Below are 24770 nucleotides of genomic sequence, written 5' to 3'. Positions count from 1 at the left end.
TTCCATGGCTGGTGTATTATTCAGAAGCAAATAAGCTGGGGGGGTGGATGAAGGGAAGATGGTACAGAGCAAAACTTGGAAATGATAGTCGTTTGTCTGCTGAACTGGATAGGTTTGGCCTTGTGCCTCATCACATCATCAAAGTTTATCATATAAGTTATGTATGTGTTCATATCGACTGTCTATATTTCATAATAACCATTGTAATATCACAGAATCATTAAGGTTGGAAAAGACCTTCAAGATCATCAAGTCCAACCATTAATGCAACACCACCATGCCCGCTAAAGCACGTCCCAAAGTGCCACGTCCACACGTTTTTTGAGCAATTCCAGTGTTTGTCCTTATTGGAATGTTCTTTTCCAACGAGAACATACGAAACACTCCCAAAACCTAAAAGAGGTCTGGCATCAAGGACACTGTCATAGAAAATGCAAGTTTCTTGAAGAAAACTTCATTAATGGTCATTGGTTTGAGCATTCGTGGTGCTGGTGGGGCAGGTTGAGGCGATGCGGCGCTGTGGTGGCGTGGGGTAATACCAGTAATACCTGCAGCGCGTGAATTAGGTGAACTGTTGTCTGTGCAAGTATGTTTTCGGAGATACTTGAGGAAAAGATACTTTGCTCAATTAGCCCAAAAGTACATAAGCCAATACATATACGGCTGTAGAAACAGACTGGCTGGGCATAATCTTTTCTGTATTATTGTTATTATTATCATCATCATCACCATCATCATCTTGTATAAGAGGGTGTAAGATTTCACCAGTGCTAAAAGACTTGCAGGGTTTACTGTTTAAAAAGAATACTTGGAATGGAATGAACAAGAAATATTAGTTAAAAAAAACCCAAAACACCAAGAAAATGATGAAGTCTGAACAGTGATGATAATGATTTCCAGCGTGAATATATTCATGTAAACTTTGCCAGACATACCAAATAACAAAGTATACCAAATAGCAAAACATGCCAAATTCATTAAAAATATGGCATTGTATTTTCAGGCAGATTTTTGTGTTTTCCCCCCACAATATGATGTCACATTTTAACTATTGCCAAAAACTGACTTAGAAAACTTGAATATAAAAGATCACCTAATTGCAAGTTGCATATTCTGAAGATACAAAAAGCTCAGAAGCTAATTACCAAATGTAAAATGAATTTTGACAATGTGGTGTGATAAACTTCAGAATAGTAAGATTTCAGTTGTTATAAACTGATCAATCAATATTATGGGAAGCACAACAAATTTAATAATTATCTGCCAGCTGTTATAGGATAGGAAAAAAATAAGCTTTGTGCTACATAAAACATGGAGCTGCCTCAGTGCTTTGTAATCATGTGAACCTTTAATTAAGGAGTTCCCACAGAAGAGAAGATGCCAGCCTGCTTGGTTTGCGAAGACACTTGCAACGAATTAACACGGAGCAACTTCAGGAATGGCTGGTAACTGCACTTCAGAGGATACGAGAAATTCAGAAATGTATTTTACAACATGGAAGAAAGTGAATGGAGGATGTATTCCTCTGCAGCTGGAGAATGGAGAGAAGTAATGGTTTGCAGTCTGTTTCTAGTGCAATAAAATACCGACTTTTAAGAAATGCTTGTTGCAGATGAGCATTCAGAATCAGCAATTAAGAGCTCTAATAACTTGGAAGGAATAGCTGCCAGAGTCGTTTTGCAGTTCCTTACCTTCTGAGTTCCCTTGCAATGCTAATATATCCGTGAGATTAAACGCTAGTATTCCCAGCTGTTAAGCTTTTTCAAAATATTAAATATTCAAACACTGAAGTCTCGTGAATGGTGTTATTTAAAAAACCCACACACATATTTATGGTTTATTTATAAATACAAATGCAAAGTCACACGATGATGAAAATTTTACAATCCCAGGCTCTGTGGCTGACTTGGTAAAGTCTTAAAGACAATTTTCGGTAGCAGCCTGTCTCTGAAACAAGACAGGGACGTCGCTAACCAGCCTCTGTTTCAGTCTGACATTCCTGTGTGCCGTCCTTTTAGCTCTTCTAGCATTTCACTGCTTTTTGAACTAGTTCAAAGTAACTTTAAAGCAGATATTAAGGTTACACACTGCGCCGATTTGTGCATCCACGGGATATTCTAGCGAAGTTGTTACCTTAACCTCGAATAACTTGAGTTAGATTAAGAGTTAGATTAAGTCTATATTCCCTCATCCCACCTACCGAACAGCTCCAGCTTGCGTATTCCTCTGTCGTCTTAATGTCTTCGAAACATCGCCTTTTGCCGCAGCGTCGCAACGCCGCTGTGCTGCCTGTTGCTGGGGCCAGTTCGGCGAGTGCATTGATCTGTAGTGAGTGGTGCTTGCCTTGGGGCAAAAAGCAGCTTTAGCACGGAAACGATCTGTTGGGCTAGTATGGGTTTGTTGGTCCGAAGTTTTTTAGAAAATGCAGTAACCTTTCAGATTCAGGAGGTGGGTTGTGTCGCTTTATAAGCCCGTTTGGTGGCTGAGATGCTATTGCTGCTGTTGATAAAGCCGGAGAACTCCTCTTGGCTTAGTTACGCTCCTGAATTTGTAGGAATATCTTCATATGATCTTCACTGGGGTTATCTATTTTTTTATCCTTTGTGTTAATCTTAGTCAATACTTTGTTTCGTCTTTATCCCGATACATATTTTTGCAACTTCTGGCACTGTACTGAATATTTTCTAGCTGACCGTTAATATTCACTGATATCAATGGCAGCTACTGAATTAGAAGCTTTTTCAAGAACAATACTTAATATGTTTTGGCTTACACTGGAAGACACTGTCATGCTTAACTTGCGTCTTCCATGCTCTTACATGTTAATATCTGTGAGGGGTTTTTTAATAAGTATAACAGGTAACATGCCTATTGCTGTACATTTACTTTCCTTAATTTGTAGCAGCTGGTTCTTTGGTGGGTTTTAGCTGTAGTTGATAATAGAAATACTTAGTTTTAACAGATATAATCACCCTCTCTGTCTCCTGTCCCAGGTCTCGTAAAACTATTGTTCTTAATGAACTGTTCTTTCCATATACATTTCTTTTCTTTAAATAAACTGAAGATTAAGAGGTTTAATTGTGGTAAAGTTCTTGTGCTGCTTAGTTCATAATTCTGCATTTTATTAAGACTCTCAGACAGTGATGGCAGTTATTAGAATATTTTCACCTTTCTGTGATACTGCGCTTGCAGGCTTTTAAAGCTGGTTTTAATTTGAATTTCCCATTTATTTAATTCTTTCCTGAAACTCTGTATTTCACCACATCAAAATTCAGTGCGCTCTGTTTTACAGCCTTGTGGTCAAGTAAGTAAAATAGGACTGTGGAAATTTTCCTTAACTGAACTTCCTCAATTCACATGCGACTTGATGTCCTATGTGTTTTTCAAGTTTTCTTGAAATCCCCTTTCTTATAGTCTCTGTAAATCTGTAATTTTGAAGAGTCTGTTTTTATTGCCGCTTAATCTGTGTTTCTGGATGACTGACCTAGTATGTAATTTTATCATGGTATTTTCAGATAACTGCTGGCCTGTGTTTTTAATTTACACTTCCTTTTCATATCTTTCTACACTTTAATGTAATTATGTGAGAAAATATGTACATTCTGTGATGTTACATTCTACTGTGGCTTACTAGCTATGTTTTTAGTGTCCCATCCAGTGTGCCAGTTTTTTTATTCTTGTACAGTTCTCTTCTTTTGCTTAGTTTTTCTGCATATCTGCCTGAATTGGGCTTCCTTTCATCTCCTAGAAAATCGCTACAGAATTGACTGAACCATTAAGTCGCTTCAAAAAAACACATCCAAACTTGCAGGGTGAGAATGTGCTCATCCTGTTTTCAGCCACTTCTCTGGCATCAAGCACCAAATGCCTTTTTGAAAGCAAAAGTTTTGATTTTCAGGTCTTAAAGTCAGGGTCAGCTGGCAACACTGCTTCACTAGTCATCTCTGAAAAGGGTTTGGTTAGATTATAAATAAGTCTTTTTTTTTTTTCTTTTTTCTTTTTTTTTGGGTGGGTAAAGAAAGCATTTCCCTTTTTAAAAGGAAGAAAATAGCAAGTGTTCACCATGACAGGTTGAAGTTATCAAGGACGGGAGAGCTGCGTGGATGGCTTATCAATTTTAAGAGGGTACAAAGCTATATGAAACCTTTTTGCTACTGTCCTTAACAAATATTTGAATCAGAAACTGGTTCCAGTGGTGGTGTTGAAAGTGCTCGTGCGGGGCTGTTCACTGGCGCAGATCGATGCTATTAGAGCTGTTTCACTGGAAGGATGATGAGGTTTTTCTCTCTCAAATTCTTCCATCAGGCGGGTGAACTGATTAACGTAGATTTTAATCCTTACTTCAGTGTTTGCCGATGAGATCCTGTCCTGGTTCTTCTCTTTTGTAGAGGAGCGGTTGCCACATTATTCTCCAGGCAAAAATACTGTAGAAGATGGAATTGTTGCCATACTCCATCAGCCACCCAAGACCTGAATTACAGGAAAGTTGGAATTTAAAACTACACTAAATCCTCACACGTTCCCAAACTGGGAAGTGCCAGGTTATGTTCTCTCTCAGCAAAACAGAACTTGTGGAGATGATTATGGGGAAGATGAGAATTTGAAAAGCTGTTGCTTTTTGGGGTTTTTTTTGGTCCTCCTTGGTGCTTTGCTTTTTTCCACAGCACCACATCATGATCCTTGTCCTTCTTGCTCTCCACCAACATGGGGCTCCCACCTGGGTGGGGGGAAGGAGGCGATCAGCGTTTTGGGAGCCCATAGAGTCAATTTGGTACTTGCAAAGTGCTATTTCTCAGCAGCTCAAATGCAAAGTTGTGCAGAGAAGAAAAACACTTCTACGCGCCAGCAGCGCTCGCTCAAACCCTGCATCGAGCGCCTCCAGAGGCGTATGAAATAGCACTTTTTCACGCTTTTTGGCTTCTGTCCCTTAAAAGGGCAGAAAATGATGGTGAGGAAGTGATACAGATCTCTCCCATCTCCTCCTTCACATGCAGTGCTTGCTCAGATCAGGTTTGTGCAAACGGCTTGTTTGAGAGAGAGGAAGGATGTGGCTTTTGTTTCCCAGAGAGCAGGGGAGACTGGTGGCACCAGTAAATGTGACGGTAGTTCCTCTTTTGAGTGAATGATACAACTGCTTTTTTACCACCGCTTTTACATGTAGTGTTTGGATTCTTTTTTGCTTAGGTGAAGATGCTTAGCATTCAAACGTTCATTTAAATATTCAAGGCTGGGTTGGTTGGGGCTCTGAGCAACCTGCTCGAGTTGAAGATGTCCCTGCTCATGGCAGAGGGTTGGACTAGATGGCCTCGAAAGGTCCCTTCCGACCCAAAATGTTCTGCAATTTTGTGCTGTGTCCTGAAAAACTTCCCTTTGAATTACCGCTAGCGATCAGACCTGTAAATGGAGAAAACCAGATGTTTAGCTGTGACTCCTTCATTCTCTTCAGTCACTGAATACCAGTTGTATATGCCCTGCACCTCAAAACTTAGAGCAAAGGCATCTTTATAAATCACGTGCTCACTTGATTCTCAACTCTTCTGGAGCTCTGAGAAGATCTTGAATAATTTAAACAGTTCTGAGTGGCTTGGGTGGGTTGCAGCATGGACATGGTTTAGGGGACATGGTGGCACTGGATTAATGGTTGGACTTGATGATCTTGAAGGTTCTTTCCAACCTTAGTGATTCTGTGGTTCAGCAGTCTGCCGTGGCTGGCTGCGAGCAGCGGAGCTGGTAGCACTTCTCTGCTGGCATCTTAGCACGTTCCTCCCAAACGTACAACATCTTCCACCTACAGATACGGGGTTCTGCAGAGCTTTCCACGGCAATGTGGCTCCTGGCACTTTCTAACGCTTGATAGAAAGCACATTCATCTAACAAAACCTCATCAGTCATTCTCTATGGTGAATGTTCATGGAATTCTGAATGGATTACAGAGGCTTTGTACTGCATGTCTAGATGTGCTAGTCAAGGTCCAAAGTTGCTAAAGGATTACCTAAAAGTATAAAATGAACATGGCCAAAAAGCTTTATTGTCTAGTGCAGTGCGATGGAAGAGATCTACCTTATAAGAAACTACGTAAATTGATCGTACCCCTTTTGATACTGTACAGGACTTTGGTTTATCGATTAGGAGTGGGGATTTGCTCCAGAAGCATAGACTTTTGAACCAAGAGGCAAACAAATTTCTTCTCTAGAGCTGCTGATCTGCCTTCAGCTACACAAAAAAGTAGTGTGGTGCGAACCTTCTGAATTCTTTTAATATAATCTTAAGGCTCTGCCCTTTCCTGAGGTTTTCTAACAGTTTCATAAGGACTTTAAGAAAGCTAGCTATGAAAAAGGACTCTCTATTTAGGTTTATGAAGAACAGCTTCACAATCTAGAATACATTATTGCAAGTATAGGGAAGAGTAATTGTGTATGGTCTAAACACAAGCTACTTCTGTTTTGAAGAAAAAAAAAAGTTAATGTTTCCTACATTTCAAATTCAAAGACTGGGGGGTAATTCTGTTCAACCTGCTTCTGTTTCTGTGGCTGTATCGGGGAGATGGGGGATGTCTGGTTGCTTGGCATGTTGTACCTCCTCATAGGTTGTGGAGCAAAAAGTTGTTGTGCCTGCAAGAAGAGCGAAGGTGGCTCTCAGTACCGGTCAGACAACCCTTCAGTGGAAGCAGAAGAGAAAACATGTTGAAATACTGGAGTGGACATTAAGAGAGCGTTGCATCAACCTAGACATTTTTTAGAAGTAATTTAGCAAAAGGCCTTAAAAATAACCTGGAATGTTTCTGAATGGAAACATCTCTTCAGTTCAGGAATTTAAAATATATAATCGAGAATGTGAAAATAATTTATACGGATGAATACTTAGCTTGGTTGTTTTAACTGGTTTTGTTCTGGTTTGTAACTTGCTTGGAGTTGGAAGGATCTGCAGCTTGGTTGTGGATGTGGTGCCATATCATGAAGATGACAGTTATTTTTTTGAGTGCCTAAAATCCTAAAATTTGGAAGCCAAAGACAGGAGAACTTGGAGAGAAAGCAAACAATTTGAAGCTTTGTAAACTATGGTTTTATCCGTTAAAATGTATTGAAGTCATCCGTCAGGATATTCTTAATAACAGAGATACGCAGATAAAGAAACTTCCAATGTTTGTTTTTTGCCAAGTGAAGTAAAACACTGTGGGTAGATTGGCTCATATTAATCCCTAGATAATAGATCTATCTTGCCCTGATGAAAGTTGAGGAATATCATAGGCTGGAGGACGTTTTAATGAACAAATCTGAATTGGCTGTAGGTCCAGTCAGCTTGGCTGCAGAGGATTTAGCCTCAGATAATTTCCTGTGTCAAAGCTGTGAGTGGTGTCTTTGAAAACTTTGAAACCCTTGAAAAAAGGGGCAAACTTAGTGCCAAGTGTTTTTTTTTTTTAAAAGGAGTGCCGAGAGAGGAAGAATTAAGTTACGCATCATTCAGGTTAGTTTAAATTCCTAGAGAAGCATTGCAGCAACAAATAGAAGTGTTAAAAAAAACCGCTTAACACCAGTTTGGGATAATTTTTTAATTTCTTTTTTGCTGTTACAGGGTAACAGGTCTGTAAATAGAGAAGGTGCTAGGTGTCTTGACTTTAGGGAGGTTATTGATTCTTTCATGTGGTGGCCTAAACTGCATCCTAGGGAAATGTGGTCTGGATGAAATGACAAAACCGTGATGAAAAACATTTGGAAAATCATGTGGATATCAAATAGCTCTTTGTTAAAATGAATGAGGTCTCTTAGGGCCTGTCCTTAATCCGGTAGTAGTCAGCATTATCATTAATAGCCTGGAGGATGGAGTAGGATGTATGCTTATTAAATTTACTGATACTGACTCAGGATGGGTGGGAGGGGAGTCTGCCAAGAGTATGGAAGTTCAAAATCAGGCTGGAAAATCAGCGTACTGTCTTTCAAGTGTTGACTCCGAGGTTTCAAGGAAGATTTGGACCAACCGGAGAGAGACCAGAGGAGACCAGTGCAAATCATCAAGGGCAAAGAAAAAAGCAGGTTACATATTAAGACTGAAAAATTCAGGTTTGAGTGAAGAGGCCCGTGTTTACTTTAAAGCATTACGGCAGTCTTGAAATGGTAAAAAGAGTGTTGTAATTTTTTGGTTTGCCTGCTGTATAGTGTGCTGCAAATTGCAGTGAGTGATATTAAGCACAGTTGAGTAAAAACAGTTAGAGATCGGGATGAGACTCCATGATCTTTCCTGAATGGTCTTCACTGCTGTAGGATCGTTCCTCCTCAAACCTGGGGGACTGTCATGTAGATGGTCTTTTGCCTTTCTTTCCTTTCTGTAGATACTCCTACCAGTGAAGAAGCAATTCCTGGGGGTTTATTTTATTTTTTTAATCTCTTCTATGGATTCAATATAGAAAATAATGCTAAACTCCAGGAGCAAGATATTTTGGAAAGAATATGCTTTGTTCCTTTTCTTTTGCGGGGGGGGGGGGCGGGGGGGGGGCGGGGAATGTAGTTTTGGAAAATGAAGTAATGGTTTTAACTCTTAACAAATGAACAAAACCCACGAAGAACAAGAGATCTGACCTTGCCCTTGCTAAACCTGATGGCAAGAGTGCCCTGGGTGAGTGTCCTGTGAGTGTTGGAGGGTATTTAACTGCTGTAAATTAATTTTTCAGCTTGCCCTTTTCTTTTTTTTCCCCTTTGCCTTCATGTCTTGCTTCAGATATCAAAAAAAAAAAAAAAAAAAAAGAAATGGATCAGCTTGGAAATAAGTTGCAACTGAAAGAATGAAACTCCGTATTTTCTGGAACCGGAATCATCTAATGGTAGGAAGGGATACCCCATGTCCAGGAAGGAGAAGCAACATGATCAGAGCTGCAGCTTTACATTAGATAACCAGCCTTTCATAATGTTTTGGGGGAGTTTTACAATCGGTGCGGCAGGCACACGGAAACCTCTTTCATTGATTGTTTAACCGGATTAAAGGCAATGCAGATGAACAGTCCCAGCACAGTTTTCATCTGTGCCTTTCAGAAAGTATCGGGATGTGCTGTAGAAGTCCATGCGCTGCCTGTTACGTGGTTTATTTTCATTTTTAGTTGGGCTGCAGCAGCGCTTTAGTCACGATCTCGTTGCCTAAGGCCCTGTGCGAGCTCCGAGCAAAATAATTGTGTCTGACAGTGGTTTGTCATCAGCTTATAATGTAAATGGGGCCAAGTCATATCTTGCGTGGAATCCCTGAATTGAGTCCATGCTGAATGGAGTTCATTCTCATTAAATCATTAAAGGTTTTATTGAATCTGGCTCTAGTAAATAAAATACCACTTCAAATAATCGCTGTGAACACTTAATAACTATCTTGGAATTTAATACTGAGACTAAATTGTTCTTCTCTATTCAGGAGCTGGAGTCTTCCTCTCACCATGCAGACAAAATTGCGTTTTCCACTCCCACGTGTTCCCTTCTCCCTGTCCAAATGTTTTGAAGAGATTGGCAACAGCGTAAAATATGTTTCAGGTTACTCTTCAAGCTCGTGAAAAAAACATCTGTATGATTGATAAAGCTGTCTACGAAATTTTTGGCACAAAGTATCTCCCTGTTTCAGTGAGTCAGACTCGTTAAGCTAGCTACAGTCATGTAAAATCTTACCGAATTAAGAAAAGAATCTGAGCATCGGGGAAGCGCGAGCATCTGAAATTTCTTTTTTGGATGCATCTAATTCTTTTCATTTTTGCAGTAGAAGCATTCTTCAAAATCCAGCTCAGTTGTGTGGGGTTTTTCCTTCTCTTTATGGAGGATTCTCCCTATATGGCAGTTTCTCTTCATTCTCAGTCAGTCTTACTCTTCTACAGCTAAAAATGTGATTTAAAAAATATCTGATATCAGTCAAACTGCTGTTTCTACAGTGGCAAGAAAGCCTTAATATAACTCTAAATTTTACTTCTGAAGAACCAGAAGTACTGAAATAAAATAAAATTTTCCATCTTACTGTGCACCTCACAATAATAATGGGCCAAAATTACTGAACTTTTTTTTTTTTAATTTAAAACCAAACCAGAACAAATCTCTGTTTTATGACCTGAAGTTGCACCAGGGGAGGTTTAGATTGATTTAGATATTAGGAAAAATTTCTTTACTGAGAAAAGCATTGGAACAGGCTGCCCAGGGAGGTGGTGGAGTCACCATCACTGGAGGTGTTCAAAAAACATGTAGACGTGGCACTTCTGAACATGGTTTAGTGGGCATGGGGGTGTTGGGTTGTTGGTTGGACTTGATGATCTTGAAGGTCTTTTCCAACCTTAATGATTCTGTGATTCTGTGATTCTCTCATGCATAAACAATGGATGGGTTTGATAATAAGAATTTATACATAATAAGAATTTTACTTTTTCTTTCTGCTGTTGGAGAGCCTTAAGATGCAGGTGGTAAATAGTACAACTGGGTTCCAAATTTCTCTGAAGTCAGTTGAATTGGGAGTAACCTTGCTCCTCCCAGAGAAGTCAAGAGAGAGATGCTAAAAACCTCTCCCTTGTGGAGTGTTTGCCTGCCAGAAGAGTACTTAGCAAACAAAATAATGCCACTTAGTAAAACAAAATAATGTCAGAAAGCTCCTGCTGCGGCACATAATACATAGGCAGTGATCTCGAGGATCAGTCAAGCAAATTGCCATGCAGGCATCCATGGGAAAAAAAAAAACCACATTATTTTTTGTCACTTGTCAGTGATCAGCGCTTGGAAAAGTTGCTCTTCAAACTAGAAAAATAGTGTATTAACATCATATAGTAGCTAACAAATAATAAACATATAGGACATCACCTTCACAACTGAGACTTGACTTTAGGTAGAAACTCTCTCCTTTTCTCCTCCTTTAAATCCCCTTTGCATCTTCTCCGTCGCGGTTTCAGGGTTTCGCCACCGGTGCAAATGGCATGGCCGGAGGAAGCTTTTCAATCCTAGACTTGTCTCAGCAGCTACTGTCCATATGCCCTTCTCATCTGGTGGCCTCGGATTTAGTGTGTTACCCAAGGCTTCACCTCCTGGCTGGGCTTTCTCTACCATCCATTTCCTTTTTCCCCACTCGGAGGGATTATTTGGGCCCTTTGCTATGGAGTTCCTTGGATCACTGAATATTAGAGACTACTCAGAGGACAGTATTTCTCCAACTTCCTCAATTCAGGGTTCTTTTTTGCTGAAACAATAATAGCAGAGTGTAGATTTAGTTGTAGAAATGGAAGTTAGAAGGAGTTGGTTTATGGATTCTGCTCGGATTAAGAGAAGTCATCAAAATGGTGCAAGATATTGAAACCACCTAAGCAAAAAAGAGCACTAAATTTGTCCGGTTGATAGATATTTTCCAAAATTCACTCTTATATCAGCTAGTGTCTACCGTGCTTTCTGCAATCAATAACAGGTTTTAGGGGACCTGGCTGTCATCAGCACCTCTCAGTTATTACAGATGAAGATCTTAGGACTGCTTTGAAAAACATCGTTAGTATGTCTTTTTAAAAGCCACATACTTTTCTATCAATGATCTTTTAATTGGGGACATCTCTCTCTTTCCTTTTCTGTCGGTAATTACTTTCTGTTAGTATCATAGCAAATATTTACTTTTTTTTCCTCCCCAATATCTGTCACAACTGGCCTTATTAGAAAATACCAATAAACAGACTTGAGGTAAGATCTGGTAACAGGGAACATCAAATAGGAGCTGCAGCACTGGGAAATAGGAATTTGAGCATATATGAACCTGTGCTGATTTTTTTATGGTTTTTCTCTTCAGCAGAATTTCATTTCTAGGTGTCGATTCCTCAAATGATTGATTGACACAATTTTATGTCCCATCCCTCCATCTGTTAGGCAGATTTGCAAACAGTTGAAGGACCCATGAATGTGTAATGGTAATGGGTTTGTAGCAGAGCGATACAACATGCCTTTTGATGGGAGGGAGGAAGGGAAAATCAAGACATGGAGGAAGGATATGTGTCGTCTTCAGATGAGTTAAAATTGGCTTTATGTGACAGCTGTTTACACTGGTTTATATTTGCTCTTTCTAAATCCTGCTTAATGTGTTAATAACACACACAAGCAGAGTCACCAAGTATGTTTCTTGCGACAAAGGGTGAGCAGAGGTTGCACAGCGCTTGCAGGGGATTTTGGACATTTTTGACCTTTCATGTCAATAATTATTGATTAAAAATAGTGTGCTTTAAAACAAATCAATTGTTATTACCATTCAAAAATAACTAACTGAACTTTTTTACAAATTCAATAATACATGCCTTAAAAGGAAGTGGAAAAATTAAATCAAAAAACCTTCTTGTTTGACAGCCATCAGAGAGCAGGCTGGTTTTGTAGTTTTGATGAGCTATGGTTTTACATATTTATACTGAAAGTTGTTTTAGTTTTTCTTTGGATATCAAAGGTTTTGAAGGCAGGCCGGTGCCTTTGCACGGTGCGTGGAGGTGCCCAGCAGAGTGGGACACGGGGCTCGCGAGCCACGTGGCGGCTGGGAATGCAGATACCCCAACCTGCAGATACCTGCAATACCGTCACTATTGCTTCTCCTGAGCAGGATTTTAGGTCGTGACTCTCCCACTATCTGTAGCCCAACAAGACTGAGAGGAAGGAGAGGTTTTATGGGTTGCGCTCAACTTTGATGGGGATTTATTTTGTAATTTTTGATAGCACCTTTACTCAGTGACACGCTGTCCCATTCTCTAAAGTCACTTTGAAATAAATATTAAGGAAATGTGTCATCAAACGATAGTGAAATCAGGAGAGCATTCCGCAGGACTTCTGTTCTTGCCTCTCTACAAATTCATTGTTGTATTTAAGTATCATTATCTCAAGCCCATTAATCGTGATTGATGGGCACCTTCAAGGAAGAAACGAGCATGCTCCTGGGCTGCGGGTGAAGTCGGGCGATGCCAAAGGTTAAACAATCAGTGGACTTCCCCGCTTGCGCTCAACAGCGGTATTCTTTGTTTCGGTACAGCAAAACAAGAAGTGTTATTGAGAACAGAACAAGGAGGATCTCATACAAAAAAGCTACGTTCAACTTAAGGTTTAAGAAAGCAAACCTACTGTACCAGTCTAATTAAAAACCATACATTTGCTTACAGCAGTTTTGTATGAAATGCCAACATGTGGTTTATCCGCTTTCATGAATACTGAAGATCAGGCATCTTCACTATGCAGCTGGAGCCCTCTCTTCGACGTTTCATTGATTCGGTGGCGAGCTTGTTAGGTTTGGAAAGGAATGGTTAAGCTCATTTAATCATGCTAGTTTTTGAGTTAGGTTGCTTGTATCAGTAATAAGGTTTCTGTGTGCAAAAATGGCTTTTTTTTATCCCCGTTGTGACTTTTTTGCATCTTTAATTTCGGCATAGCTTGTCCTCAACTGCCAGTAAGCTTTTTTCTATGGTTAGTTTTATGTTTTTGAACGTGTGTTCAGCGTCTTGGGGCAGATCATGGGTGGAGTCTGATGCAGAATGGACGGAAACATGAAAATAGCACCAGCTGGGGGTAACTAATAAAGCTCCAAATCTCATCACAAATTGCTCTGCCAGAGTTAAAGGAAATGTTATTTTTCCTTTTATGTGGGGCTTTTAACAGCTACCTAATGCAATTTGGGCATATTTTTAAAAATGGAAGAAACTGTAATGACAGTGCAAGAATTTGTAGTTACAGGCATAGCTTTACCTGTGAAAAGAATTGCTGACTACATGCCTGAACAGATATGTTCACGTACTTCATGTTCCACAGTGAAATTTCGACGTGGAATTTGAAAACGATCCTTATCTGAGCAAAAAGTGCAATGGAAATCAGGAAGGTAACTTGGGAAGATGTAGAAGCTCAGAATGGGAAGTAACGGCCCTCAACAGTTGGCTTCACAAGGACTAGATATATTTAATACGAGGGAGCATAAATTTCCTACTAACGATGTATTAGCAACAATAAACATTTTTCAATGTGAAAGTGTTGGTCAGGTTGTAAGGTCGGTAATAAATTTTAGCAAGAATGAAATCTGGTTGTGCTTTTTGAGATCCTTCTGATATTTTGCTCTAAGAGAACTTAAAGGTGACGGCCCCTTAAATGTAGTATGGAAAACGGAAAGGAACAATCCTGCGCCACGCATCTTGTTGAGCGGGTCGGAGGCGAAGGTGTCGCACCCCGGGCTGTTCCTCAGGATGCACTCTTCTGGAAAGCATCTGTGGGATTGGGTTTCCTTAGCCGGAAAGGGAATTTCAACCTTGGTCTCCCACTTCTTTGCTAAACAGACTTTTATACAAAAGCTGGAGAGCGTTTCCCCGGTGATGGCTCTTTTGAAGAAGTGGGAAAATGCCGCGCAGTGTTCATAAACCCCTTACCCAACTTGTGAGTTGGATAATGTACATCTTCTTTTCCGTTTGATGGTACTCAGTCCGTGAGCGATACCCGCAGCGTTAAATGAGGGTACAAGCCAAAGGAGGGGCCGCTGCGACAGCGACTCCCGCTCCTTCGCATCCTTTACAAATTAAGTTTTGCTGCTCTCTGAGCTTGAATATGAAAATGGTGTTATTGATTTTCTGAGACCGTGCAACGTGAAATGCAGAGACTAAAGAGCGCAATTAACGTTAATAATTAAAAAGGAACTGCATTTTTTCAGTCTCTGGTCTGTTGTGATCCCCTGAGTAAAGGCCCGAGCCTGTGAGCAGTAGAGCTGCTTTGGTTCACTGGCGACGGCGCAACCTTGAATGGTCGACGTCGGCCATTTCAGTTTGGGCACATAGATGACTAAATATTTCATTGCTTCTCCGAACCCCGCGTCCATATTCAGTTAAATAAAAATTTTGATTATTATCGCTGTGACAAACTGAGACGTTTTACTTGCAATATTGCTGCCTCTGATGCTGCCCCGCACGGCTCAGACGTCTGTACTCTTGGTCTCGCCGGGGTTAGTCACGAGCAGAAGTACTTTCAGCGCTGAGGCCTGCGCGTGTCGATCTCAGCCGGACTCCCTCGGATTTAAATATTAACGTGAAACTCGGTAATTGGTCTCGATGGAAACTAAAGTCAAAGAAAAATATAAAAAGGGGTAAAAAGAACAGTCTTGCTTTGTAGTAATTTGCTGATGCTATGGGTTGATTGCTTCTTTATATGCCAGGTTGCCATTTGGCTGGTATAGCAGCAAAAATGTTAGTTTAGGCACCGCTTATTTTTAACCTTTTTTTTTCCCCCTCCTTTTAACAGAGCATTCAGAAGCTGGCTAGCCAATACTTAAAGAAGGACTGGCTTGGAATTAAAGCTGATGAACGAAGTGATTATAGGTAATTTAACAGTTGGATCTCTCAAAATAGCTGTCTTTATAATTTCTATTTGTGTAATTATTTTACTCAACAACGAAACACTGGTCTTTCGTAGTTAAAGGTATTTTTTTTCTTTGTTGTAGACCATTACCGGTTAAAAAAGAAGCTTTGTTTTCTGCTGAAAACGTGAGATTAGTCTTAAATAGGTGTTTATTACTTGAATAATTTAGGAAGATTGGAAAAACAAAATGGCAAGACAGGACAACAACTGTAATTGTGCACGCTGTTTGGGTATTAATGCTCGTATCTGAATATATATTTTAGTACATAGCTTTAAGGTAAGAGTAATAAGCACGTGGATTTCTTCATAGGGAAAGACAGCAACAAATTTCTTTTTAGGAGGCCGTTCTTCATGAAGATCCCATCTGCCAGCATGGAGGAGGCAGAGCGAGACACAGTTGTTTATAAAACTTCCTTTCATTAACATGAGAGGTGGATCGTAACACGAAAACAGAAATGTCTCAGTTGCTGAAAGCCTCCCACCCTTGAACAGTACCTCCGAAATATTTTGGAAAAGTTTTTAGATACTTTGTTTCAATGTATTATTATTATTCTTTGTATTCTGACAAGTTTTATTTCAAACAGGAAGAAATTGTTGATAGATTTGTGTTTTGGGCTTTCAGTACCTTCACTGGTGTGTCTAAGAAGGAATAAACCGAATTATGAGTTTATTTATGTATAGAAAATGATCCCGTAACACACGGACCCTTTCTACCTGCGGTTTACTCCCCGCTCAGCAAGCCTTCCGTGCCAGCAGGTCCACCCCCGGCGCCCAGAGGTCTTCTCCAGATACCTGCCGCCCGCTCGCTGCCTGCCCCCGCCTGCGCGGGCTCTGCGAGCCCCAGCCCCTTCTGCGGCTGCGGGGAGAGCGCGCCGCCATCTTCCCCCGTCTCCCCGCTCCTCCCTCCCCTGCCCACTTGGGCACTTCGGAGCTTTTCTGGTGAGCCACCGGGGCCCTGCGAAGCTTGCCGCCCGGCTCCGGCTGTTGCCTTTGGCCTCTTGCGCGTGATGGAGAAGCTACAGGTAGCTGAGGCAAAATTGATGAGCGGTCTGTAACTTGATTGCAAGATGCTCAAAATCACCAAATCCGTGATCTTATTAAAAAAAAAAAAAAAAGTCAACATCTGATCTGGCTTTGGCTGCTGCTTTCTCTCCAGTTCCACTGGAGCAAGAGAGTCAACCAAAAATGCTTGCCAAAGAGTTGAATCACCAAACAGGGACAGGAGCAAAAATTTTTACTTTTGGTAAAATTTCAGGTAAAATTTTTGTTAAAAGTACAGGTATTTGCTAGATCAGCATGAAGGATTGTGCTTTAGCTTTATTTTTAGAAGCGATCCTTGGAAGAATGGATGCTACTGTTACATAAAACCAACCCGTATTTTCAGTGCCATGCCTGGCCTCCCTTTTCGCCTACCCACAACCTTTTTGTGTCTTATTATTTTTAGGAGCATGTACTCGGTTTGGAAATCGCTTTTAGAAGGCACGATGCAAGTAGCCCAATCCCGACTCAATATCTGTGAGAACTATAAAAACTTAATTTCTGAACCAGCCAGGACTGTACGGTGCTTTAAGGAACAGCAGTTGAAGAAGGTATTTGCATTTTCTTTAAACCTTTGTCGTTTTTATTTAGAAAAACAGTTATTAGAAATCTTTTAGTATGGCACTTCTAAAATACATGTGTACTTTTCAGTCTCTTCTTGTGCATGTAATAAAAGTAAATAGCCAGCTTGTCGAAGGTGGATCAAAATGCTGAGCGATGTTATCTGAAATTAAAATTGCTTTGAAACGAATCTTTTAAAATGTGATACGTAGTTGATCAAAACTGTCTCTGCAAATCCTAACTTTGTGCTATGGCAATTACACTGAATTGGTTTTCCAGTGACAATTGCAACTGGATTTTGTTAAGAATGGGTTCTGATTTTAAGAAAAAGCGTATCTTAAACCTGAAGGAATGACTTATGCAGTCTTCAAGATGTAGAATACAGGTTATCCAGCCACCTCCTGTAAAAGCATCACAAGTCAGTATTCCAAAAGCTGCTATAATTGATCTGCTAATCCATGCAAAGAAAATAGTGTAGTTCAAGGAAAATTAAGCTTGACTTAGATTTAATTGGTTGTTAAATTTTAAAGTCATTTATGTCTCAAAAGGTCTCTACCATACCTCTTAATATAGAATGTGGTTCAAATAAAATGCGATGTTCCATCTGTTTCGATAAGGCAGTGAGACACATTTGAAAAATACAGCGATGTGTATTTATGTAAAGCTAAGTACTCTTCATATTTTAATTCTTTGGTGTTTGTGTTCTGTGGCTTGCGCTGGAGCGAGGAAAAGAGTGAGCATCGTTTACAAAAAATCACTACTGCACTGAACATACATTTTTGGACGTTTTCAAGAACGATTTTTTGAAATGCTCATGGTGTGGCTTGGGTAAAGCATAACATAAGAAATAGAAATGCTGGTGGAACACACTTTCTCAGGCATTAGTTGGTAGCTGTAAATATTCCTTCTGTACATTATTATCGAGCATTTATTAACATTGCCTCTGGGTTTAACTTGAGGTAGGCTGAACGATCCATTCAAGGTAAAAGACCAAAAAAACCCCCGAAACAATACACCATTTCAGTTTTGTTTGCTAAAAAGTGACGACAACTAACTGTAACTTACCTACTTACATGTCCTACAGTAGTATTTTGTAAAATATTTGGCTACAAACCTTTAAATAAATGTTAGTGTAACATGAGCCAACAGTTTTGAACCAATTACCATACAGCTCCTAGAAGTCTGTGCAATATATGTTTTTCTGGAGGAAAAATTAACTTCATTGACGGTGTTGTTTTATTCTCCTGTGGCTTTTCATTTTTCTGTGATGCTTTCCAAGCAATGTTGTAGCAATTTTATAGTCTCTTTACTGGGTAAATAATCTCCAGTTTTATTCTTCTGCAAGTGCTGATAGTTCAGTGTTTATAGTCAGCAGTAGAAGTGGGACCACTTCTTCAAATTCACATAAATGAGAAAGGTTCCTCTTTTCCTGCATTTTTGAATTGTCAGAACAAGTTATTACAATTATCAGGGCAGTATTTCTGATTCAAAGTATTCTAACAGCGATACACTTTTTCTACAACGTGGAATAACCATCCGCTTGGTGGTATTAATTTTCCTTCACAACAAATTTATTGTTTTAGAAAGTGCAGTCTCTCACCCTTTCCTTTGGATTTCCAAACAGATAAATAATACATTAAGCTGACCTCCATCCAGACAAAGGCTTATGAAAATTGAAATTCAGAGTCAGTAAAATACTTGTGACGTTACACTGGAATGCCCACGTAAAATCGAGTTTCTGTTAGAAGCAGCGTCTCCTTCCAGGGTTGCAGCAGGTACTGAGTTGCTCTAGATGACATATCATCTTTCTTTTCTGAGATGTCTCTAAACCTTTACTTCCTTGACTTGGTAGCATACAGAAACTTCATTTTTATAATCTGTTTTAATACTAAACTGGAACAATTCCAGAAAACCTCATCATAATTAGCTTAAAAACATTGCTAAATCGCAAGGTGACTCTGGAGCAGCGGTAATAAATGTCTCTCCTGTAGACCACGTCCGACCTTTTAAGAAAACTGATCCCTATTCCTTGCTCAGCAGCTCTTGGACCCAGACAAGAAGGCTGTTTTGAAGGCAGCAGCCCACCCCCTGCCATTATCTTTCCCCAGAGACCTTGTAAGCTTATCCCATAAGTGATGTGTGGTTTCATATGCTGGCCTTGGAAGAGGCGGCAGAGCACTGCAGTGTATGTTTGTCAGGTGTCTTCAGGAAAGGCGGTGTGGCCACCACCGCAGACGTTTGCACGGATCTGTATCAGAAGACTGAAAGGCAAATAGAATAAAATCGCTGTGCGTGGAGGAAATGCAACAAGAAACCGTCTCTGTCAGCTCTCTGAAACAGCTTTTTAGATACAACCAGTGTCTACCCAGCCCAAAACCCCTGAACGGCATCCAGTCTCCTGACACTTTTTTATTCTTCAGAGATGCAAAAGCAAGATCTTTTTATGCTTTTAAAATGATTGTGTTAACAACTGGGGTTATTTGATATTTTAATTTTTTGATGCCGGCAGGAGACTTCAGGGATCAAAATACCGATTGATGTAGCAAAACCCCAGTCCCTTTGAAATGATTTTAGGTCTCTGTCAGCTGTCCTGTATATACAGATTTTTTCGACCTTTCATTTTTCTATCATACACTCAGAGGTCTTCAAAAAACGCCATCTTCCACTCCACCATTTCCCAAACCACCCACCATGAAGCTTACCTTATAGAGCCCATTGCTTTGCTGGTCTGCACACATCAAATACTGGGCTTAGTGTGAACATATATGAATTTTTATCTACTTTATAGCCAGAAAGAAATTTGACATTTTTAGTGAGAGCAATTGTGTGGTGAGAAGATGAGCAATTTCTGTTGACTGAAACAAAAGTTTCTTTTTGCTACAGGTGACTGGATATTATTTTTAATGATTGTTGAATGCTGTGAAGTTAATGTTGTAGTGTTGGATTACATCATCTTATTTGTCTTGCAGTGCTTGTAAAGGAGGTTACATGCATCAATAATTAGTGTAATGAAAAACTGTAGATGTTTAGGAGGGGTGTACAGTAAGAGGACAACGTGTATCAGCACTAGTGTGGCCAACAGGAGCACTCGGCACTGGTGAGGTCACACCTCAAATCCTGTGTTCAGTGTTGGGCCCCTCACTACAAGAAGGATGTTGAGGTGCTGGAGCGTGTCCAGAGAAGGGCAACGGAGCTAGGGAGGGGTCTGGAGCACAAGTCTGATGAGGAGCGGCTGAGGGAACTGGGGGTGTTCGGTCTGGAGAAGAGGAGGCTGAGGGGAGCCCTCATCGCTCTCAACAACTACCTGAAAGGCGGTTGTGGTGAGGTGGGGGTTGGTCTCTTCTCCCAAGTAACCAGCCACAGGATGAGAGGAAATGGCCTCAAGTTGCGCCAGGGGAGGTTTAGATTGGATATTAGGAAAAATTTCTTCACCGAGAGAGTGGCCAAGCATTGGCACAGGCTGCCCAGGGAGGTGGTGGAGTCACCATCACTGGGGGTGTTCAAAAAACGTGTGGATGTGGCACTTTGGGACATGGTTTAGTGGGCATGGTGGTGTTGGGTTGATGGTTGGACTTGATGATCTTAGAGGTCTTTTCCAACCTTAATGATTGTGTGATTCTGTGTGGCTCCTTGACTGGGAGAAATTGGGTATGTGATAATGATGTGAAAAGAGGTGGGACCTTGGGACTAGTCTTTGAAGGACAGAAAGGCAAATTAGTTTCCTTAAGCTAGCTTGAGGCTCTGCCTCTTGCGTCTTGCCTGGAGCCTTCATTGACCACATCTAGTCTGTAATATCTATAATTAAATATAAATGCATTGAACTATCACTGTTATATGTACTTAAGCGAGTTTGGGTAAAAGAAAATCTTTACAAATCTCTTCTAAAGATAGTATACTTCTAGACATTGATAATTCACATTTGTTTTGTTAAGTAGATGCCTTCTGCTTAACAGAGATCCTTTCCTACAAAATTTTTGAAGCTGATTGGATGTTTGGAGAGTTACTGAACATTTTAGTAATCGTTGTGGGTTAACCATGGTCAGCAGCTCAGCCCCACTCAGTTGCTTGCTCACTCCGCTCTGGTGGGATGGGGGAGAGAGTCAGAAGGGTAAAAGTGCAAAAACTTGTGGGTTGAGGTAAAAGACAGTTTATTAGGTAAAGCAAAACAAGGTATCCCTTCACTCCTTCCCCTGGGCAGGCAGGCGTTCAGCCATCTCCAGGAAAACAGGGCTCCATCGCACGTAACAGTGACGTGGGTTGACAGACACCATAACTCTGAACATCCGTCTTTCCTCCTTCTTCCCTCAGCTTTTATTGCTGAGCATGATGTCATATGGTATGGAATATCCCTTTGGGCAGCTGGGGTCAGCTGTCCCGGCTGTGTCCCCTCCCAACCTCTTGTGCACCCCCAGCCTCCTCGCTGCTCGGGCAGCGTGAGAAAGAGAAGACCTTGACTTTGTGTAAGCACTGCTCAGCAATAGCGAAAACAGCCCCGTGTTATTAACATGGTTTTGGTCACAAATCCAAAACACAGCACCATACCACACAGGAAAATAACGCTCTCCCAGCCAAAACCAGTACAGTAATTTTTCTGTTATTCATTTCAGTAGTATTTTCTGTCATTAAAATGTATGTCGTAATGCTGATTGGGTCATATTAATGAAAAGAGATGGAATTATTTTCACCCCTTGACTAGCTATGCACTTTAACCCTTTAAGTTTTCTTTGTGAATTACACTGATTTCTGACATAACCCTATTTATTGGTAAGCTCTTGAAATGGTTCAAGAAAAACGAGCTCTTAAAATAATGTTTATCAAGTTGTTCTTGTTGCTGTTGTGTTGTTGCTTTAGTAGCTTTCGTATTCTGTTTTAAATTTTAGAGAAAGGAGGGTTAATCATTTCTTCTGTCACCGCTGGTAGATTGCCAGTGGATTTTTCCCAATTGTATTCCATTTATTTCAACTAATTGCCTCATCAAAAGCTTTCAGAACTTTTATGCTTAATTTGCAAGTTGTCGTTGAATTTGAATAGTTAAACAGCAGCAGAAGAAGGAAAGAACGAACGAACGAACGAACTACGGTTTTATGTTCTGATCAGCTTTAAAAGGCAGGCATGAATCATTGACCAGGAGCGATTTGCAGACCGCGTCATTCCATATAAAGTGTAATGAAGAATAGTAAAGTGATGATGATAGTATTATTTGGATGAAAAAAAACCATGAATGTTTTGTTTCCTGCATGCTTTTTTTTTCAGTGCGTGGACCAGTTGGCAAGGATCCAGGCTGAATTACAAGAGACAGTAAAAGATTTAGCTAAAGGCAAAAAGAAATATTTTGAGACTGAACAGATGGCTCAAGCAGTGCGGGAGAAAGCTGATATCGAGGCCAAGTATGTTTTTATAATAGCATATGTATAAATAATTGCGTGCGTATAAAGCAGATTTGTACTTGTATTAGTTTTTACACTTGGTATTATTTTAGAAGAGAGATCTCTAACAAGTCTGATGAGGAGCGGCTGAGGGAACTGGGGGTGTTCAGGCTGGAGAAGAGGAGGCTGAGGGGAGACCTCATCGCTCTCTACAACTGCCTGAAAGGAGGTTGTGGTGAGGTGGGGGTTGGTCTCTTCTCTCAAGTAACTAGCGGTAGGACGAGAGGAAATGGCCTCAGGTTGCACTAGGGGAGGTTTAGATTAGATATTAGGAAAAATTTCTTTACCGAGAGAGTGGTCAAATATTGGCACAGGCTGCCCAGGGAGGTGGTGGAATCACCATCTCTGGAAGTGTTCAAAAACCGTGTGGATGTGGCGCTTCGAGGACATGGTTTAGTGGGCATGGTGGCATTGGGTTAACGGTTGGACTTGATGATCTTGAAGGTCCTTTCCAACCTTAATGATTCTGTGATTCTGTGATAATTTTTTCAATAAGCATGTGCCAATTTTCTTCTTTTTTGCTTATATACATTTTTGAAACCATTTCAAGCATGCTTTTACCCTGCTAGTCAAGTATAACTCACTTAAGCTGGTTTCCTTAGGGAGGAAATTAAACTAGCTGCTTTAATTTGACTTTTTCAAAGGACAAAGTGTGAGCTGGCACTCTTTTTGCTATTACAGACTGCTTGCTTCTATTTCTCTTCACAGGTCTCAAATTTGGTATCAGTCTATTTGGAGGGGGAGAGGGGATGAGATGTTATTTTCCATTTTTTGAGAGAAATTTCTGAGGCTCTAGGTTTTTATGCTCCTAGACATCCTAAAGAAGTTGATTTCCTTCTTTCCAGGAAAACAAGTAACTCATGTCTTTTCAGTTTGGAGTTTGGCCTGTCTTATGGGAGTTTGCCTTACCCTTTTTTGCAAGTTTATATCTTTTTTTTTTATTTGGAGAAATTCCTCAGAGTTGTTCTTAGGGAATGAAAGAAATTATGGTTTCATTAGAGAATTTTTCTGCCTTTCACTTTATGAGGGCTGGATGGTGAAGAGAAGAACTAGAATTCCCAAAGAAAGTAAACAAACAAACAAAATCCAAACCAACAAAAAACTCAACCAAAAACTCAGGCTTAGGAATTCAGGGCCAGGTTCATACTGTGGTAACATCCAGATTAAAATAGCTATTTACTTGATTTTGTTTTCTTATTTACTTTTTAACCACCGTGTTTCAAATAGTTAATAAATCATTTCTCTAATTTCTCTTTCGTTAATCCAAATGTAAAAATCAGACCAATTCTGCTTCTAAAAATATGTGTATGTACGTGGGTACTCCTCCAGCTTGCTGGAACATAATTACTAATGATTTGCATTAATATTCCATCAGATGACCAGTAGCTTAAATTTACAGCACACTGTATCTGGAGGGCTAACTCAAAATCCATCAAACACCAAAATAACTTGAGTTGCAGCTGCCACGCAATTTCCCTTTCATGATGTATTTAAATTTTGATCAAAAATCAGGGTAAGCTGTGTGGAAGATTTCAGAACATGCAATGAAGATACTATTGATGTAGCTCAGCATACTTTGTAATATTTTTCTTGAGCCTTAAGCTTTTCTTAAAACTATACAAATAAAAATTTAGGCATAAAAACTTAATTAAATTAAAATTTTGCAGAAGTAAAGTGCAGCGGCCTGTTTATCCTGTACTTTTGTAGAAAGGATGTAAGACACTAATCTCTTCTGTTAATTTTTGTTTCAGGTCCAAACTTAGTCTTTTTCAGTCAAGAATAAGCTTGCAGAAGGCAAGTGTAAAGGTGAGTATAAAAAGCCATTAGTGTTTCTTATAATCATGCTTTGCAGCTAATTTCATGAGGCATATGACCAAATTTGTCTGGAATCTAGAGCTGACTGACATTTCGGAAGATGTATTGTTAGGACAAGTGATGAGACGAGAGCAGACTCTTTCGGCAGTCAGAGTGCAGAATTACACATGACCAAATTTACAGTTTTTTCTAGTGAGAGTTACAACTGTCCTTTAAAAAGCACATGTGAAATTACCAGCTGCGTGAGAGAAGAAAACATTAGAAATCCCCTTACCATTGGCATAAATGTTAAGCTGTTAATCCCTTAAAGTTTTGACTATGTTAATACATACATATGCATGTTAATTTACTGTTAATACGTTTGGTTATTTAACTTCTCACTGGCACCTATCTTTTACTTCCATTTCTTCTTGTAGTTAAAAGCACGACGATCCGAGTGTAATTCCAAGGCTATCCATGCAAGGAATGATTATCTTCTCACTTTAGCAGCTGCTAATGCACACCAAGATCGCTATTATCAAACAGACTTAGTAAACATTATGAAGGTAAGGAAGCTAATTTATGTCTGGGAGTTGGGAAGTGTGAAAATCTG

General features: G+C 40.0%; 1 protein-coding gene across 1 annotated transcript in view; it reads left to right on the top strand.

Moving 5' to 3' along the window:
* FCHSD2 (FCH and double SH3 domains 2) overlaps positions 1-24770 on the top strand; it is a gene marked incomplete at both ends in the record, with an annotated part of 167780 nt that overhangs the window by 73512 nt on the left and 69498 nt on the right. Inside the window, 5 exons of the mRNA XM_082012210.1 lie at positions 15222-15298; positions 16783-16927; positions 22191-22324; positions 24115-24169; positions 24595-24723. Of these exons, the coding sequence (XP_081868336.1) occupies positions 15222-15298; positions 16783-16927; positions 22191-22324; positions 24115-24169; positions 24595-24723 (540 nt within the window). The remainder of the gene's footprint in view (positions 1-15221; positions 15299-16782; positions 16928-22190; positions 22325-24114; positions 24170-24594; positions 24724-24770) is intronic.

This window comes from Phaethon aethereus (assembly GCF_964289735.1).
Source record: "Phaethon aethereus genome assembly, chromosome: 1".
In the NCBI taxonomy this organism is placed as follows: domain Eukaryota; kingdom Metazoa; phylum Chordata; class Aves; order Phaethontiformes; family Phaethontidae; genus Phaethon; species Phaethon aethereus.
This window is presented reverse-complemented; position numbering and strand designations above follow the sequence as displayed.